The 21559-nt window shown below is 38.3% G+C and overlaps 1 protein-coding gene across 3 annotated transcripts in view; it reads left to right on the top strand.

The window, feature by feature from the left end:
- NAALADL2 (N-acetylated alpha-linked acidic dipeptidase like 2) overlaps window positions 1-21559 on the top strand; it is a 712309-nt gene that overhangs the window by 593552 nt on the left and 97198 nt on the right. For all 3 annotated transcript variants that reach the window (XM_069975168.1, XM_069975167.1, XM_069975169.1), the window contains one exon: window positions 7609-7704. In XM_069975168.1, coding sequence (XP_069831269.1) covers window positions 7609-7704 — 96 coding nt within the window. The remainder of the gene's footprint in view (window positions 1-7608; window positions 7705-21559) is intronic.

Here is a 21559-nt window from a genome sequence, read left to right as displayed (position 1 = left end):
ACAGTGTATAAATATTATGTACCTGGAATTTCTAATTACCAATGTTGGGATTAGGGTAATGGAGGCAAGGAAATAAGGAAAAATTGTATATTGGTGTGCTACATTGGTATGCTCCTTTATTCTTTTTATTATTGTATTGGAGAAGAAAATAATAAAATTATATAATGGAAATATTTTAAAAATCCTGGGGAAGATTGATGAAATTGATGTAAATTAAAATTGGCCCAGTTGCCCCTAGCAACCAGTTTTTCTTATCTGTGAAGAATGAAAAGTGGGATCTGATTGGTTGCTGGGGGCAACTGAAACTGCTCTATTTTACAACCTTTTGAAAAAGCTTCATCCTTCATCATAAATTTTGTTTCCATGCCAAAACATTTCTAACACAGCATGTATTATCCACACCTGCTAAACCCCTTCCCTCCCAGGCCAATTTTTGTTTTTGCGTTTCTGTTTTTTCTCCTAGTGTTTAAAAGGCCACAACACTTGCATTTTTTCACCTACAGACCCAATGGAGCCCTTATTTATTGCCCCACTAATTGTACTTTGCAATGAAGACTTAATTTTTGCATAAAATGTGCTCCGAAACCAGAAAAAGATTATGTGTGGTGAAATTAAAAATACACTGCAATATTTCTTATTTGGAGGGGGGGTTGTATTTACGCCATGCACCCTATGGTAAAACTGATGGGGTCACGCTGACTTAAGGAAATTTGCAACAACAAAAAAAAAAAGACGGGGTCATATATGGACAGAGAGGAGAGAAATTGAGGAAATTGGATTTAAAATTGTGATTTTCTGATTTTTTTTTACACTTTTACAACAACATGCTTTAACAAATATGCCCTTCTGTAATAGTCCCAGTATTGTAGCTACTATAGTTTTGGCTGTTTTTAATGAAATCAGTTAAGATTCGCAAATCGAGTTTGACCGCAAATTCACTAAGCTAGTGAAACAAAATTCAGGCTGCTTTGCTTATCTGTCGTCATGATCATTATTTTGACATTTATGCAGACAATTTCCATCATTTTATGCACTGTGTGCATTGGACAGCTATCATTTTCTAGTCGTCAATGCATTGCTTTAAAGTTACTTACATTGCGGCAATAACAAATTTGTCATACACCTGCCTTTTTTGTTTCCATGATGTCAAGCTGTTTTTAGGGTCTGGATAAAGTAATCTTCTCCTCCTTCTTCTTCTCCTCTTTCTTCTCCTCCTTCTTCTTCTCCTTCTTCTTCTCCTTCTTCTCCTTCCTCCCCTTCTTCTTCTTCTTTTCTCTCTCTCTCAACTTTTTTTTTTTTTCATATATGCAGAATAAAAATGAAGACTGCTCTGGAAAAAAATGTATAAAACTAAGCAGCAATATCTGAAGCACAAAAAAAATCATTTTTATTTGAATTAAGCGTTTTAAGGACAGAGAACTTGAATGAGTAATATAAACATTTTCAAGTAATTCAGTCTATACAAGGTTTATAAAACATTGTGCTAATTTCCACCAGGATGAATATAATTTCTGTCTTTAGTATCATACACAGTTACTGGTAATAAATATGTAAACACCTCTAATTTAAAACAGATAAAACCAAGTAAATATTACATTTTAATATCTTTTAATTTTATCATGCAAATATATATATATATATATATATATATATATATATATATATATATATATATATATACACATATGTACTGATGCATTCTGGGACAAAATTAGAAGTGCATATATAATTACTATACTATTTAAGATACATGAAAATTACATTTGCTTATGGAATTCTGGTGTAGCCTGATATAAAGAATATGAAAAATATTGTTATGGATCACTAACTCACATTTATTGGCTGTCAGCTTACAAAATGGAGCCTGCTTATTCTGCACTGCAGTATTAGAATCTCCTTTATTATATTGTTTCAGGCATGCAGGAATATAATGATGTGTTTTGACTTTTTAATGTTGTCTTCAAACTGAATTACTAACCATCGGGCTGAAGGTTTTCCTGAAATGGGAAATATTTTAAATGTAACCTATCTACACATTATGTTTTAGTTGTAACTGAAAAACTGCATAATTAAGAGAAGAGAAATTAACCTCAATTTTAATGAATAACACATAACAATAGTTTTACATGAACTAATAATATATTGTATAGTCTGGCTTTCCAGTTGCTCTCTAGAGAAATAGTTCATCTGAGGAAACATAAAAAATGATCGCCATTCTACCTACCAATTATTTTTTTTTTATCACTGTGTATTTTAACTTAGAATAAAGATTCAGTATGTACTTCTATGATATAGCAGTAAACCTTTTTTACATTATTGCTTAAATTTACTATATCTAAGAAACTGTACTTTTATACACAGAATTTCAGTATGGGGAACTAAATAGTATATACTAAATATTATGGTCGGCTTTACTATTCTTTTTTAAGGACATTTTGGACATACCCGTAGATTATGGTATGGTGGCATTCACATTTGGGCCTTAATCATGATGGGCCAAGAAACCCTTGGGTTTTACACAGAAAGGCTATGTTCCCACAACTTTTTTTTCTGCTCCGTTTAAAATGATGTCCGTCATTTTGAGTCTGAAATAATGGACATCAATTAGCTGTTACTAATTGGCCTTTGGGTGCTGTTTAATTGAAAAGTCCATTGAATTTAATAGTAAAAACTGAGAAAGAACGGTGAAAAACTAAAAAGTTGTGTTTGAACAACTCATAAAAAACGTCCACTGTTTGCAAAAGACGTCCGAAGGTAATTGTCATGATCATTATTTTGACATCCATGGCAATAACATCTGTTATTCAATACATTGTGTGCATTGCACAACTGTCTTTCCATTGACTTCAATGCATTGCATTGCAGTCAGTTAAATCAAATAATAGTGCAAATGGTATGCCACAGGCCCAGCAAAAAAAAAAAAATTGGGGCCCGGAAGATTTTAAACAAGCTATTGTAGTTTAACGTCATGATAAGAGATAAGCGCAACTCAAGCATGCTCGGGCCCATCTGAACCTGAGGGTCTGGCATTTGATTAGCAGTGTCATCAGAAGTTAGATTAATGTAATGCAGGTAGTTCCTGCAACATGACGTTCCTGGAATGTCATGGTGTCCCTGCCTCCCCACGCTGTCCCTGCTGCCACTGCCCGGAGGGGAGCCGCACTGCCCCCCGGACAGTTAACCCCATAGGCGCCGCGGTCCATGGGACCACAGGGTCTATGGGGAATCGGAAAGGAGATCCACTCCCTTCGACCCCCCCTTCACCACGCCGAAGCTGCGCGGGGGTAACCATAGCAACCCAGATGCTGCCCAATGCGTTTGAGCTGCTATGGGGAGAACGATCAGGCCCCTGCACTGAGGCAGGGGTCTGATTGTTTGAATGAGCTGTCAGTGTAATGCTTACAGTTCATACACTGTATAATGCATGTATTATAGATGTACCTGAAAAATTTAAAAAAAAGCACACACACAAAAATACTTAATTAAATAAATAAATTAATTAATAAAATAAATAAATAAATACATATACACATTTCCGATCCCCCCCTTTAGAAATGATCCCCCATTAATAAAATACATATATTTGGTATCACTACGTCCGTAATGACCCTGTCCATTACCCGTTACATTAATTATCCCGCCTGATTAATGCCGTAAAAAAAACCTAACCAAAATTAAAATGTTTTATTAATACCGCTCCCTAAAAAAATATAGAAAAACGCTATTAAAACATCACATGTACCTAAAAGGTGTACCACTAAAAAAACCCTAGCTTATTCTGCAAAAAAAGCCCTCACATAACTCCTTTGTGGAAAAATTTAAAATATTACTGCTCTTATAATATGCAAGACACAAACATTATTTATAGTATAAATGCCATAAACTATAACAAAAGCTGTATAAAATGGATATCACTGTAATTGTACCGACCTGACAAATAAAGATAACATGTCATATGTGACGTATAAAAAACGACGTTCAAAAATAATTAGGAAAAACAGCTGCTAAATTGTGTTTTTTATTTGTACCACCTCATAAAATTTTTTTTATAAAAATGAACAGGGTGTCACATGTCCTCCAGAATGGTACAGATGGTACGACTTGGCGTACACAAATATTTTGGCACCCCAAGGCCTGAGATAAAACTGAGATAAAAACTGAGATAAAAAAGGCACCAAAATTCCCCAGGTCTATGTCATGTCTAGAGATGAGCGAACTGGTTCGGCCAGTATGGGATCCATTTCGGATTTTTCCAAAAGTCCGGTCGGATTCGGATTTTTGGAAGTCCGCTCCAATTTTTTTTTTCTTCTTGCTTTCTAAAATGGCAGTCGTGTTCTGGGCGGGAAAAGCGCTTTCCCATGATGCCCGGAACACAGCCAATCAGCAGGGGTCTTGCACTAGCCCACCCCCTGTGTGACGTCGGTATTGCTTTAAGAGGAGCTGTCACATGACCGCACGACGCAGTCTGCAGAGAAAGAGGAAGGAGACTGTTAGCAGTGCACAGAGCTCATCAGTGACAAAACGCTGCTGCTGCTGTACGCTGCTGTACTGACTACTGAGAAGATATTGTACAAAAGCAAAGGTCAAAAGATTATTAGGAAAGCGGAGAGGAGAAACATATAGTGATTGTGAGAGAAAAATAGAGTGGGTGAAAGATAGTTAGATTAGGCATAGGAGAGCAAAGAGTGCACAGAACAAAAACGTGCTATACACATATATAAGTACTATACTGTCACCCTTGCGAAAGTGTATATGACATAGGTGTTATCCTGAGGCACAAATATACCTTGTGCTTGTGTGTAGAATAAAACTCTAAAAAACAGTGCTCTACAGATATCCATTCCAAGTACAATAGATGGATCCTTGTGAGAGTGTATATGACATGCGTGTTATCCTAAGACACAAATATACCTTGTGCATGTGTGTAGAATAAAACTCTAAAAAAGTGCTCTACAGATATTCCAAGTACAATAGTTGGATCCTTATGAGAGTGTATATGACATGCGTGTTATCCTAAGACACAAATATACCTTGTGCATGTGTGTAGAATAAAACTCTAAAAAAAAGTGCTATACAGATATACAAGTACTATAGTTGGACCCTTGAGAGAGTGTAGTGGAGAGACGGCTCCTTCACTGCATTTGTGACCTTTTTCCTGCATAGACCCTGTAATGGTGAATTTCCTGCATACACCCTGAAATGGTGAATATTGAAGTTTAAAAAAAAAAAATTGACTTTGAGATATTGAAAAGATAATGATGTTACTGGCATGTAGAGCCCTAAATTCAACCAAATACACTAGATGCTTTAAACTATGAAATACGAAGAAATACGAAAATCGGTCGAACCAAACTTTTCAAAAAAAAAAACGGAAGTCCGGTCGGAACGAACTTTGGAAAAGTTCGCTCATCTCTAGTCATGTTTGCGGCCTGTGGCCTGTGAGTCAGGTGACGCACTGTGGCCACATATGGGGGATTTCTAGAAACATTGGAATAAGGGGAATAAATATTGAGTTCCATTTCTCAGTTAGTATTTGCTGTGTTAGGCTATGTTCACACAATATTTTTTCAGCTCTGTTTAAAATGACGTCTGTTCCCCCCCCCCCCCCCCCCCCCCCCATAAAATAACTGACGTCATTTAGCTGTCTGGCCTCTCCTTAGTGCAATGACTGGTGTTTGTACATTATTCTAGTTTGGGATTACTAATTGCCCTTTGGGTGTGGCTTAATTGAAAAGTCTATTGAATTTAATAGTAAAAACAGAGAAAGAACAGTGACAAAAGATAAACTGTGTTTGAACTACTAATAAAAACGTCCACTGTTTGCAAAAGACATGCGAAAATAATGATTATGTTCTTTTTGTTATTATTATGTTATTTTTGTTATTATTATGTTATTTTGATGTCCACAGCAAAAACTTCCGTTATTCAATACACTGTGTGCATTGGACTTCTGTCTTCCTATTGACTTCAATGCATTTCCATTGCAGTTAGTTAAACTGTGGCAAAAACTGATGTTTTTTTTTAATATGAAAATCAGCCGCCTTTTCAATATTTTTGACATTGTGTGAGCATAGCCTTAGAGGAAAAAATGGATTTAAATGGAATATCAGCAAAAAAATAAAAAAGAAAATTTAAAAATTCTTCTCCAACTTGCTTAAATTTCTATGAAATACCTAAATGGCTAATAAACTTTTTTTTCACAGTAGAGAGATTTATGGGGAACCTAACCTTCAGGCCCCACAAATCCACTTCAGAACTGAAATTGTCCCTAATAAAATCAGAATTTGAAATTTTCCTGAAAATTTGAAAAATCGCTGCAAAATTTAAACATCCTCATCCTAACAAGTAAAAGGATGTTCACCAAATGATGTCACCATAAAGTAGACATGTTGTAGATGTTGTAGTAATAATTTGTATATGTGGCATGACTGTCTTTCTTGGAACAAGATAATTTTGAATATAAAGAAATGTAAATTTTTCAAGTTTTTTCACAAATGTTGGCTACTACTAAGTGTATCAACCAAAGTATACCACAAACATAAAGAGGAATATGTCACGAAAAAACTATCTCAGAAGAACTGTAATGGTTAAAAGCATCGCAGAGTTATCGCTACATAAAGAGCTACAGGACAGATTTCAGAAATAGGCCTGGAGCATTAAGGCCAAAAAGGCTGCAGGGGCAAGGGGTTAACATATATGATTCTTTTTGTCTGTGCGAACAGTCTTCATTTGATAAGTAGCTGCCGTGTAGAAACTTTGCAGACATATAGCACAATGGCAACAATGTACAGTCAGAGCAAACATTGAACCATGGTGCAGTACAGTACTGACAATGAATGTCTGATATTAAAATGCAAAGAGAAACCTAACAAATCGAATCTATAGAAATTTGTATTATTAATTTAATTTAAAAACTATACAAAAACACCTTTTGAAATGTATCAATCGCCTAAAATCTACACAAAACATAGGATATTGCCATATTCAAAGAAACCAAGTAGTTTACTAACATTATTGGTTAATTTAGTAATCCATTGATTGGGAACACTGCTAGGAAAGGTTATTACCTCTTTAAGATAAAGTAATTAGCAATAAACATAAATAGTTTTTTCCTTTCTGTCACAAGCTGCTTCCTCATTAAGATCACAGCCTGATTTTCTCCATCTCTGGGTCTGTCAACATCAATCATGTAATCATCTGGCGTTTTCCTCTGCAGTAATATGATGGATTGCTATTTCACACTAATTTTATGTGAAAGAACAAAACCTTTAATTGATTACATGTAATCATAGATTCTATAGAATTTAATGATTATGATATACATTTTAATGACTGAGCCATATGGCTTAGATCAATTTGTATTACAATCAAGAACATGGACAGCTATGTATATTTTTGTAGTGCTACCCAATTACTCAGTTTTGAAGGTTACAATTGCAAAGTGTTAGCACACTCATATATACACACGTATAGTTCAAATTTAGTTATTTAACTGTATCTCTATATTATATATGTACATTAATAGCACTATTATTGCTATTGCCACTTATTTAATTACTACTAAAATGTGCACTATGTAATAATACTAATAACAATATTTTGTTTCAGATCCCACACATTTTCCCAGATGTATTGTTAAACAATGAGGAAAAAACAAGCCAGCAAATGGATACTTCCTTCCATCTTCATGAGTATGTTGCTAAGGTAAGAAAAGTCTGTACAACGGCGTCTTACCAATAAACTATGAATTTTCATAATGTTAAAGCAAATGTACCACTATAACTATTCAGTTAAGATCTCAATAATACCAGATTGTCTCCACCACGCACATTGTAATGGAACTGTCCATCGTCCCATTGCTCCTTGGCTCCTGAGATCTCCTTCGGTTTGTACTTATACAAATATCTGGTTTATTGCACTGGAGGCAGGTTCAGCACACTTAGTACAACAATATATTTTCCACTTAGTGACACACCATCTTCAGAATCTCCTTAAGAATCAAGTCTGTCGCATCGCAAGGTATAAGTGCACTGGGGGTGCTGGGCCCACTTCTAGTGCACTACCCTAGAAATTTGCAAACCAGTACAAATTTGCAAACCAGTACAAACCAGAGTAGATGTCAAGAACTGAGCAATGATGGGAGGAAGCAATAAAAAACATTTACAGCTCAGGTTTCATTTCCCCAAAGTGTGTAAGAATATAAGAGCTTAGTGGTGATTGGTTGCTATGGCCAAATTACACTAGTTTTTGTTTCACACATATTTAAAAAATCTGGGTCTGTAATCATTCTACAAATAAATACAGCACATAGCTTGAAAGAGCAAATAATTAAATGGAAGGTGAGTATGGTGTTTTATTTATTATTAATCAAGAATGTGTGTACTACTTACTAGGGGGATACATACCTGAGAACTACTACCTACAGGATGACTGTGAAATCTATCTAAAGGTGGCATATTATCCATAGGAGCTAACTTTAGAGCAGATACTACATACGAGGGAGATACTAACTACAGAGAGGCCTCCCTACAGGGCATCTTGGGCAGCTTAAGTTTTATTGCAGCTCCTTGAATAAAAACAATATGACAATCAACCCTTAGATCAAAGCTTTTGTGCTTCCCAGTTGTATAAGAGCCGAACTATTGTAGACCTCATTGACATACTCTTTTATCACTGAATAAAAACAATTCTACAAAAGGCTATGTTCACACAACATCAAAAATATTGAAAAAACGTCCGCGATTTAACTGACTGCAATTGCAATGCATTAAAGTCAATGGAAAGACGGACGTCGAATGCACATAATGTATTTAATACCAGGTGTTTTTACCTCGGATGTCAAAATAATGAACATGATCATTATTTTCGGACGTCTTTTGCAAACAGCGACTGTTTTTATTAGTTGTTCACACAGTTTTTCTTTTGTCACCGTTCTTTCTCCACTTTTACTATTAAATTCAATGGACTTTTCAAATAAGACACACCCAAAGGCCAATTAGTTCACCTAAACTAGAATAATGTACAAACACCAGTCATTGCACTAAGGGGAGGCCAGGCTGCTAAATGACGTCTGTTATTTTAGACTCAAAATGACGGACTTCATTTTAAACGGAGCTAAGAACGTTGTGTGAACATAGCCAAACTCTCGAATTGCAATCTAAAAGTCTGATTTCAGTTACTATTTACTTGCAGCTGGACACTTTTTTATTCTTCTGTATTTTATGTTTACTTAAGTTGGCTCTGTAATACTGAAGGGGGGGGGGTAGGCTGAAAGGTGAATATACAATTTCCAATTTACCACTATCTTGAGCAGAATTGCACAAATAAATGTTTCTGCATTTCTGCAACATTTTAAGACTTTTATATGTAAAAATATATTTTAAGCGGGTTTAGAGCTCTATACACTCTTTTGGGTGCACAGGGTTATCTAGCTAATTGTTTCTGACTGTAAAAGAAATACCCCGATTCTAGGCATCACAATAATATAAAAGTTCACAAGATTCAATGAGAGCATTTTAGGTGCAAAGAATTCATTATTTCTTTGGAGTAAAACATAGTAAACCCATTCTATTCTCAATTTATTTGCAACAATTTTTTGTGCTAAGAGATTTACTATTTGATTTCTGTATTGCTTTATGCTGGACAGCTGTGATCATAATATCCTGACTTCATAAAGGTGAACAATCTGTTCATTCTAAAGGGAGTACTAATGGCAATCTGTTTATAGGTATAATTTCTTAATATGACCTGTATTTAAGAGCTGGCCTTAATGTGCTTAACATATAGTTGTGAAAGCCACTCTGTCTCAAAACACAGTGGAATTACTGTTGTAGAATATGTAGGATATTTGCTATGGGATTTGGCACCAAATTTCATATAGCATTAAAGTCTATGATGAAATTTTACATCCACAATCCATATAGAATATACAACAGAAGGTATTTTATACATATCAAATATATATTTTTCATTCGTACATAATGCATTGGCCAGTTTAGTCTCATGTTTTTACTAAGATACCAGATTCCATATACTCAAAATGCTATATTATTTATATAAGTTCTTCTCATAAGTGCATATTCTGGAAAAGATGATAACGGTGGCTCCTTAAACTGCTACACCGGTATACTATTTCTTTGTGTAAATTGAGCTAGGTTATCCTCTTTCCAAAAGAAGGAATAAAGGGGTTGTCTTATTGGGAGAACATGTATTTATATCCTGTAATGAGTCAGAACAGGACAATTTCTTAACCCAACAGAGGAAGGCCACTAGAAAATAGTAGCTCCCACTCAACTGGACATACGCAGTATAAAAACTTCATTTTCTGAGTAGCAGCTCTGGCCGGCCATCTTCCCCAGTCATTTTTAGATTATTATTAGTGGTTTATGGAGATGGGCAAAATATGATCATATAATTTCAGGGTAAAATGAAGCCTTTTTGAGGGTTAGCCCAAGATTTAAAGTTATTATCTATCCACAATAGAGATGAGCGATACAGATAGCCTCAGGGCTTTATCCAAGTTCAGCAGCCACCGCTAATCAAATGCCGAAAGTTCGGGTTCGGATCGACTCGAGCATGCTTGAGGTTTGCTCATCTCTAATCCACAAGATAAGTAATAACTAGTTGATTAGTGAACAAGCTAATTTAAATTTTTTTATGTATAGACCCATATCAGTACTTTGTAATTGTAGTTTATAACAACACTCTTTATGCTTTGTGCTGTCCGCAATACTGTGAAACTGGAATGTTATCAATATTCCAAAAATCAACTTTTTTGCACTTTGGTGACCTTTTGTACTATTTACCGTGCAAGATTAGGAATATAACCCTTTAATAATTCAGGCAATTTCACGTGCAGGGATACCAAATATGTGTATTTTATGTCCAAATTTTTTTAATTAAACAAATAGGAAAAGAGGGGTGATTTAATGGGTCCTTCTGTTGCAACCACCCTTTGCATTGGGAACTGCATGGCTATAATTCTTGTAGTTCCTGATTACCGGCTCTGTTCTAGTTCTAAACAAAGCAGGGTTCATTTCCCCATGTACTGTGTATTATTATACACAGTACACGAGGGGAAGGCTGCCCAACACGATCGTCATGTTTGGCGGCCTCTGCAGAAAAAATGGTGAAGGGACAGTTCTATCTGCTTCAAGCCCAGTGAGTGATGAAAGCAGAAGGGGATTATAATAGGTCCTTTTTGGGCAGGAGCCCAGGACCCAGAGCTCCTGGGGGCCAATGGCTGCCCAAACAGACATACTTTTAGTGGTGAAATGTCTTCTGGCTACAGATCTGCCATAATTTGCAAACAATGGCTGCTTTTTTACCTCAATTTTACACAAATCAGGGCATCATGACATTATCTATCCTGGACATTGAACACCACGTTAGCGCTGCCATAGTTACAGTGGGATGTGGGGGGGGGGCAGGCTTGTTGAACAGCCCAGGGCCTATGGTAAAGTTAATCCGCTCCTGGCTGACAGAATTCACTGATCACAGTGCAGAGGCTCCAGGACAACGGGATTGTGTTGGGCAGCTTCCCCTTTATGTGTTGTGTCAGGTAGGGGGTCTGGGAAAACAAGACAAGTGCAGCCCTAGAACTGGCCCCCACCCCAGCTGGCCCTACCTACTTGCCACAACAGCCCTAAGTAGCTGCGGACAACTGGGCGGCGTTCCCTAACCTGGCAAAGTAAATACACAAAAAACAGAGACAAGACTAACAAACAAGCAAACGAAAGTCAGAGGTCCGAGTCGGTAACAGCTGGTCAGTATAGGTACAAAATCGTGATCCAAAGAATAGTTGAGGTCCAAGCCAAAAGGTCAGGTATCAGAAGTACAAAGTCAGAGTAATGCTAGGTCAAGATACACAGGAGAAATCAGATTCTATTGCAGGCAAGAAATGAGACCACAGGGCTGATACTTATGGAGCCTGGAGTTCCCCCCCCCCCCCCCCCCAGACTTGATTGGGGCTGAGGCTCCAGGTCCTGTCTAGATAAAGACAGCTCACTGGTAAGTCAGCTGTCAGTCAACAATCAGTGAACACTCAAAACACCTATGCTGACCAGCCAGGGGAGTAAAACCCTGGCCTCTGCTACATCACAGAACCGCAGAGCAGAGTATGTGAAAAAACATAAAAAGAATTATGGCTGAATTGGACGCCGAGCCGAACACACGGCCCGAGTCCTAAAAGTATATAAGAATATATAGTATATGCTTCACCAGAATAGAACAGATAATGAGGAATTGAAGGGATTATAGCTCAGGAAATCCTGACACAAACAGTGGTTGCAGCAGAGGGGCTGTGTTGCCCTTTCTGGCAACGGAAGTGTGTTAGCAAATAAAAAAAGTATACTTTTTTTTATAAAGTTGTATTACTAAGTAATATAACGTTATTAAACCAATGTATTTGGGGGGAAAACTGTGTCGGTCTCCAGGGTTCTCCTTTAACTTAACTTAACTTAACTATGGATTTATTTAAATATGGAAAAAACTTTTTTCTGCACACTTTTGTAGTCGCTGTAGTTCACTTCTATGAGCAATACCTTTATTGCTCATAGAGATCAATGCAGTACATGTGCACTGCTTTGCTCAATTATTTCAGGGCTCGTTTGCTTCAGCCTTCTGGAGGCAAGCTAAAGAACTAAAGGGCTGCACTGACATTGGATCGGCTCCCTGGAATCTCGCTGTCTGGAGCCGATTTGGCCAACAGACCAACAATGCATTTATGTTATGGCCATTTAAATGGTGCTGTCAATTTTGACAGCTGCATCCAATTGTTTAAATTCAAGGCACGATTGCTCTGTGCTGGCTATTAATGGTGTCCCCCTGCTCTTGATAGCAGCTGGGAGCCACCAGGTATACAGAGGGCTCGCATTGTGAGTCTTTAGCTTAGACACAGGTCAGCAAATTCATGTACAGTAAATTGCAATATTGGTTTAACTTTTGTATATTAAATAATATAACAAATACAGTAATTTAGATTTGGTTTCTGTCGAACATTACATTTTTAAGCAAACTAGCAGCCATAAGATATAAAAATGTACTGTACATATATATATATATATATATATATATATATATATATATATATTCAAGATTAGAGGTTTGAAACCACTTACAAAGTTCCTCGATAATAAATTAAAGACAGAGAAAAGCTATGAATATTTTTATCTTCTTTAATGATGTACAAGTCCCCTAGCAAAGACCTCCACCCAATATATTATTATTAAAGCAATCTCTCTGTATTTAAGTACAATTTTTAAGGCCAAATGTCACATCGGATTAACATTCGCCTTAAAACGAGCTTTTTAAAGTCACTTATGTAGAAGAAAATACATTTCAGATTACGTTCTTGACTTTTGGTGACTGGTTTGACTTGAATTATGCACAATCTCCTGGAAGATTTTATGTAATGGGTATTTTAAAGTTGAGTGAACAGATTACTTGTACGCTAAATTGTTATATAAACTTAAAATGAGACTTAAAATTGGAATCACAAAGGACCTTTCAGGCTCCATCAGAGATCTGTTTTTGTTACATAGAGAGAGGCTATGTTCAAACAAAGTCAAAAATAGAGAAAAGGCAGACGATTTTGCTATTTAAAATAACGTCCGTTTTTACCATGATTTAACTGACTAAAATGGTAATACATTGAAGTCAATGGAAAGATGGACGTCCAATGCACACAATGTATTGAATAACTGACATTTTAACTGTGGGCGTCAAAATAATAGACATGATCATTATTAGTGATGGTCCGAAAAGAGTTCGGTTCGGGTTCGTACGAACCCGAACCCTCGGTAATGATTCCCGCTGTCTGCCCGCTCCGTGGAGTGGGCGGATCCAGCGGGAGGACCGCCTGGAAAACTGCGATACAGCCACAGCCATAGGCTGTAACCCAGTTTTCCAGGCGTTACTCCCGCTGTATCCGCCTGCTCCACGGAGCGGGCAGACAGCGGGAATTTGCTGCCGAGCGTTCGGGTTCATACAAATGCGAACCTCGGCAGGTTCGGAGCATCACTAATCATTATTTTCGGACGTCTTTTGCAAACAGCAGATGATTTTTATTAGTTGTTCACACAGTTTTTCTTTTTCCACAGTTTTTTCTCAATTTTTACTTTTATATTCAATGGACTTTTCAATTAAGCCACACCCAAAGTCCAATTAGTAACCCCAAACTAGAATAATGTGCAAACACCAGTCATTGCACTAAGGGGAGGCCAGGCTGCTAAATGACGTCCGTTATTTTAGACTCTGACTGACGTCATTTTAAACAGAGCTCAAAAAGGTTGTGTAAACAAAGCCAAATTTGTATTCTCATATAATCATTACAACTAGAAACGCAACATAGTGAGGGTTTTGCATTTTTTGTTGCAAATGCTGGTGTTTCTCTACAATAGAGTTTAATGGATTTTTCTTCTTTCCTTCTCAAAAACGTTAAAAAAAAGACAATCACACCTAAAGTTAAAAATGCCAGAAAGAATCCCAAAATAATCTTTGGCAGTTTTTCTGGCATTTTGTTGGAGGTCAAAAAAAGCTAAAAAAAAAAGTTGTTCCTGGGATACCCTTACTGTATATACAAAAAATTGCCAGACATAAATAACATATGCTGTAATACTAGAAATGCAATAATTGAACTCTTTTATAGTAGCACGCTAGATATCACTGTGGAGTAGATGAAAGTATCTGTATGAGTAAGAGTCAGCATGCATTAAAAGCTTCATAGGCGTAGTAGTCCTACAATGTTGGTGGTAATGGCAGACCGATATCCGGTAAGTTGGCGTGGCTCCAAGGCCCAATTATGGTGCAAATATGTGAAGTATCTTATCCAGGCTGTTTGGATAGGGATGCCCCAACCGGTGGTTAATCCCTCCAAAAAAGAAACCGATGTGAGCACGGAACCGAGTGACGTCACTCTCTCCCTCTATGGATCCCTGTAGAGGCTAAAATACCTTCATCAGGGTTGAGGCTATGGACAGGGGTTCCATCCTTCATGGGTTCAGCACATTCCATCTTACATATTGAGAGTTCCTATTCAAACCTTTTAGGAATCTGCCTTTCTTGGTAATAAAAACTTATTCCTTGTTGGCATCCTCCATCTAACTCTATAATTCTGTCTTTATGCTGCGGTTTCATTGCAGTGTTTCACGTCACACTATATACAAATCAGCTAAATTGTGCAATATCACTATATGCAAATCAGCTAAATGGTGCAATATCACTATATGCAAATCAGCTAAAATGTGTAATATCACTTTATACAAATCAGCTAAAATGTTTAATATCTCTAGATGTCGCTAGCGCTCCCAGTTCCTTCTTGGAGTTCAATGAAATTTTACCTACTTTTGTATCATACAGTAGCTATCCTCTTTTAGTTACACACTGTGCAGCTAAATATTGTTCACCTTTATTAGATTAAAAACTATATCAGTTACTTGACAATGTAACAGAACTCAAGCTAAAAGACCATTACTTTATTTTATTCTAAAAAAGCAAAAAGCTCTAAATCGGCATTCAGGCCGTTTGGAATTAATGGGGGGCATTTATCAAACTAATTGCGCCTGTTTTTAGTCTAATATATCTAGTTTGAGCTCAAAATAAATCTAATATGAATTTATGAAGCTTTTTTAGACAAGACTATCCAAATTAGATGCGACTTTTTGAATTAGATTTTTTGTTGTTAATTAAATCAAAAGTGCGCCAGAATTCTTTTTTAGCTCAATTTATTAACTGCGCAATCTTTTAAAAAATCGCATTGCTACGTCTGTTCCGAACCAGGTGAATTTATTAGACAAATTAAAAGACATTTTTTAAAAGACACATTTAAAATACACATTTACTATGCTATTAGACAATTTACATAAATTTGACTAAACACATTAGATTGTAAATTATGCCAAAACATCTTTGACAAAATCGAGTTTTTAGAATTGTTAGTAAATATACCCCATGTGTTTAGTAAAAAACTTATGAAGGCAAATGCTTTATTTTGCTGAAATGCTGAATTGGTTTTTTAGCCTCTACGGGGGCCCATAGAGGAAAAGTGTGACGTCACATGTTTCCATAAACCTGCCAGTTGGATTTGTGCTCACATCGGTTTCTTTTTTAGAAGGATAAGCATCAGGGCAGGGCATCCCTATCCAAACAGCCTGGGAAAGATATTGCACATATTTGCACCATAATTGGACCTTGGAGCCAACTTACCGGATCTCGGTCTGCCATTACCACCAACATTGGAGGACTACTGCGCCTATGAAGCTTTTATTGCACGACTCATACATGTACTTTCATCTATTCCACAGTGATATCTACCGTGCTACTATAAAAGAGTTCACTTATTGCATTTCTAGTATTGCAGCATATGTTATGTACGCCTGACACTTTTAGTATTTATTTAATAGTCCACTTTTATTTATTTTGCAGTGACATGCAGCGTGCAATTATTGAAAAAGAGGCATATTGTTGCACTTGTAGTACTACAGCACATGTTTACTTGCGCTTGGCACTTTAGTATTTATCAGTAGCTTATTTATTTGTGGAGAAAAATAGGTGGCTCCCAGCCTGACAGCTGCAAGACTATCATAGCACTGGTGTTTGTGAACTTCTGTTTTGTGGGGGCTTCCACACAGTTGGTCCTTTGTGATTTAACTATTATATTGTTTATCCAGGGTCTGACTAGTGTATGACATATGCACCCTGACTGCAGTTATTTGTTGCACCTGACAGATCATTAGCAGTCAATCATTTTCAAAGGGTGTGTTTACACAGACAGATTTATCTGGCAGATTTCTGACACATTATTGAAGCCAAAGCCAGGAACAGACTATAAAAAAGAAAAGGTTATAAATAGACATGAGCAAGTAGTACTCGATCGACAAGCTATTCGATCGAATACTACACTAAAATACTTGCTTTTAATCGGACAGCCAACCAAAAATGCTGTAAAAATTGTTTCTCCTCCCACCTTGCCTGGCACCTTTTTCTAGCCAATAACTATGAAGGGGTGTTGTGTGACAGGCCCTACGATTATGATGGTATCGCAAGAACATCGTCTCCATTCATAGGCTGGCTTACTCATCTGACCTCCAGAGTATAAGAATTTGGCTTTTCCTGCTCATCAGATGCCATCTTGAAGGTAGTCAAAGAGACATATTGAAGCAGGGAGAGGGAGGATTTATTGGATATATTGTGGATATGTATTGGATATATTGTGTTTGGAGTGTTTCGTTGAGAACCTGTGATAGTGGTGTAATACTGTCACTTGGGCATGTTAAATGCACCCAGGCATGCTTCCCCTGCTGTCCCTGTTTCATTCCAGAGGTGTGTGTGTGCACTTAAATTTTTGACGTGTCATTGTGGACTTGGAAACCTAAATTCCACCACTTGGAGGTCGCCAAGAAACAAATATTTTTCTCCTATAGACTTTAATGGGGTTCAAAATTCGATCGAATAGTCGAACAGTGTGGTCTGTTCAAATCAAATTTCGAGCTTTCGAATATTTCACTACTCGCTCATCTCTAGTCATGAATGAAAGATTAAGATTTTTCCTCTGTACAAATCCATTCCTGGTTTTGGTTTAAATAATGTGTCAGATATCTGTTAGATAAATTTGTTTGTATAAACACCCCTTAGGGTCCATTTACACAGAAAGATTATCTGACAGATAATCTGTCAAAGATTTGAAGCCAAAACCAGGAATGGATTTGAAAAAAGGAAAAATCTCAGGCTTTCTATTATGACCTGATCTCTGTTTATAGTCTGTTTCTGGCTTTGGCTTCAAATCTTTGGCAGATAATCTGTCAGATAATCTTTCTGTGTAAATGAACCTTAATGCTAAGTTTACACGGAGCGATAATTGGCCCGATCGTACGATTAACGATTTGGAAAAACCTTTTTTTTTTAATAACGATCAGCGTTTAGACGGTACGATATATCGTACGGAAATTTTTTTTGCGATCGGAGCGGTGGCGGCGGGGGGGTGATCGGGGTGGCGGCGAGGGTGGCGCAACGACTGTTTACACGGAACGATCGGCGAATTTTTGCGAACGACGATTTAAGAACATGTTGAAAGATCAAAATGAACGATTTATTGATCGTTCGCCGCATTTACACGTACGATTATCGTTCAAATTCGATCGTTATCGCAAAAATTCGCCCGATAATCGTTCCGTGTAAACGTAGCATAAGACCAAGTCATTATCATGTAGAAAATCAGGATCCTGCACAGTTAAACAGGACGTTGCACACATCAACAGCATGACAGCATGGAAGCAAGTAGACTGGCTGACAAAAGATAAAGTCAAATACTATAGAATTACTACCCACGACAGCAATTCAAGCCCAGACAATGTTACCTCTGCAGGAGATTAGGCATTACAGCAAATTAAAAATAATTATTTTTTGCTAAGTAATAAAAATAAACTCTAACAAGGTCAGTGTATGCTGGAAGTCTCACATTGACAAGGACAAGATACAGGAACTGAGTAGGGATATTGAGACCAGAATGTTTTCTGATTTAACCCCTTGCCTCCGCAGCCTGTTTTGGCCTTAATGACCAGGCTCATTTTTCAAAATCTGACCTGTCTCACTTTATGCTCTTATAGCTCAGTGATGCTTTAACGTATGCTAGCGATTCTGAGATTGTTTTTTTGTCACATATGGCACTTTATATTAGTGGCAAAATTTGGTCACTACTTTGTGTGTTTTTTGTGAAAAACATCAAAATATCATGAAAAATTTGAAAATTTTGCATTTTATGAACTTCTGAAATTCTCTGCTTCTAAAAAAGGAAGTCATAGCACATAAATTAGTTACTAAATCACATTACCAATATGTCCTCTTTATTCTGGCATAATTTGGGAAACATATTTTACTTTTTTAGGCTGTTATGGGGCTTAGAAATTTATTAGCAAATTATCACATTTTGTGAAAGTTTCCAAAACTGATTTTTTTTTAGGGACCAGTTCTTTTTTTAAGTTGATTTAGGAGGCTTGTATGCTGTAAAACCCCATAAGTGACCCCATTTTGGAAACTAGACACCTTAAAGAATTAATCTAGGGGTATAATGAGCATTTTAACCCTACAGGGGCTGGAGGAAAGTATTCACAATTAGGCCTTAAAGAAATCGAAAATTTTAATTTTCCAATAATATATATGTTTAGATTAAAGTTTCTCCTTTCCAAAAGGAACATGAGAGAATCTGCACCCCACAATTTGTAACACAGGTTCTCTTGAGTACAACGGTACCTCATATGTGGGCGTAAACCACTGTATGGGCACACAGCGGGGCTCAGAAGGGAAGGAGCGCCAATTAGCATTTTCAGTTCAGATTTTGCTGAAGAAGTTTCTGAGCGCCAGGTGCGTTTGTAGTGCCCCTGTAGTGTCCGCAGAAGAGAACCCCCCCATAAGTCACCCCATTTTGGAAAGTGCACCCCTCAAAGAATTCATCTTGGGGTGTGGTGACCATTTTGACCCCACAGGTATTTGAGGAAAGTATTTAAAATTAGACAGTAAAAATGAAAAACTCGAATTTTTCCAATAATATGTTCGTTTAGTTTAAAATTTCTCAATTTCACAAGGAACATGAGAGAATCCGCACCCCAAAATTTGTAACGCAGGTTCTCCTGAGTACAACGGTACCCCATATGGGGGCATAAACCACTGTATGGGCACACAGGAGGGCTCAGAAGGAAGGGAGCGCCAATTAGCATTTTCAGTTCAGATTTTGCTGAAGAAGTTTCTGAGCGCCAGGTGCGTTTGTAGTGCCCGCAGAAGAGAACCCCCCCATAAGTCACCCCATTTTGGAAAGTGCACCCTCAAAGAATTCATCTTGGGGTGTGGTGACCATTTTGACCCCACAGGTATTAGAGGAAAGTATTCAAAATAAGACAGTAAAATTGAAAAACTTGAATTTTTCCAATAATATGTTTGTTTAGTTTGAAATTTCTCAATTTCACTAGGAACAGGGGAGAAGCTGCATGCCCAAATCTGTAACGCAGGTTCCCCTGAGTAGAACGGTACCCCATATGTGGGCATAAACCACTGTATGGGCACCCAGCCGGGCTCAGAAGGGAAGGAGCGCCAATTAGCATTTTCAGTGCAGATTTTTCCGAAGAAGTTTCTGAGCGCCAGGTGCGTTTTCTGAGCCCCTGTAGTGTCCGCAGAAGAGAACCCCCCCAAAAGTGACCCCATTTAGGAAAGTACACCCCTCAAAGAATTCATCTTGGGGTGCAGTGAGCGGTTTGACCGCACAGGTATTAGAGCAAAGTATTCAACATAAGACAGTAAAAATGAAAAACTCGAATTTTTCCAATATATGTTCGTTTAGTTTAAAATTTCTCAATTTCACGAGGAATGGGAGAAAAAATGTACCCCAAAATCTGTAACGCAGGTTCTCCTGAGTACAACGGTACCCCATATGTGGGCATAAACCACTGTATGGGCACACAGCAGGGCTCAGAAGGAAGGGAGCGCCAATTTGCTGGAGCAAAACCGCAGCTAGTAATGGTTATTAGAATAGCGCAGTTACTAAAATACAAAAAAAAATGAGATAACAGGTAATGTGGGGTGGTTACGGATAATCTGGGGTGGTTATGGGCAACCTGCGGTGGTCACGGGCAACCTGGGGTGGTTACGGATAATCTGCGGTGGTTACGGGCAACCTGAGGTGGTTACAGGTAATCTGGGGTGGTTACGGACAACGTGGGGTGGTTACGGGCAACGTGGGTCGGTTACGGATAAACTGAAGTGCTTATAGATAATCTGGGATGGGAACCTGTAACGTGCGGTGGTCGGGGGCAACGTGCGGTGGTCGGGGGCAACGTGCGGTGGTCGGGGGCAACGTGCGGTGGTCGGGGGCAACGTGCGGTGGTCGGGGGCAACGTGCGGTGGTCGGAGGCAACGTGCGGTGGTCGGGGGCAACGTGTGGTGGTCGGGGGCAACGTGCGGTGGTCGGGGGCAACGTGCGGTGGTCAGAGGCAACGTGCGGTGGTCAGAGGCAATCTGGGGGGAATTACATGTGATTAGGGGCAACCTGGGGGGGTTACAGACAATCTGCGGTGGTTACGGGCAACATGGGGTGGTTACAGACAATCTGCGGTGGTTACGGGCAACATGGGGTGGTTACAGACAATCTGCGGTGGTTACGGGCAACCTGGGGGGGTTACAGACAATCTGCGGTGGTTACGGGCAACATGGGGTGGTTACAGACAATCTGCGGTGGTTACGGGCAACATGGGGTGGTTACAGACAATCTGCGGTGGTTACGGGCAACATGGGGTGGTTACAGACAATCTGGGGTGGTTACGGATAAACGGAAGTGCTTATAGGTAATCAGGGGTGGGTACATGTAATTTTGGGTGGTTACGGCAATCTGGAGGGGGTCACTGGCAACGTGTGTGAGTTAGAGGCAACGTGCAGTGGTTACAGGCAACGTGCGGTGGTTATGGGCAACGTGCGGTGGTTATGGGCAACGTGCGGTGGTTAGTGGCATCGTGCGGTGGTTAGTGGCAACGTGCGGTGGTTTTGGGCAACGTGCGGTGGTTAGTGGCAACGTGCGGTG

The sequence above is a fragment of the Dendropsophus ebraccatus genome, chromosome 6 (genome assembly GCF_027789765.1).
Source record: "Dendropsophus ebraccatus isolate aDenEbr1 chromosome 6, aDenEbr1.pat, whole genome shotgun sequence".
Taxonomy (NCBI): Eukaryota; Metazoa; Chordata; class Amphibia; order Anura; family Hylidae; genus Dendropsophus; species Dendropsophus ebraccatus.
This window is presented reverse-complemented; position numbering and strand designations above follow the sequence as displayed.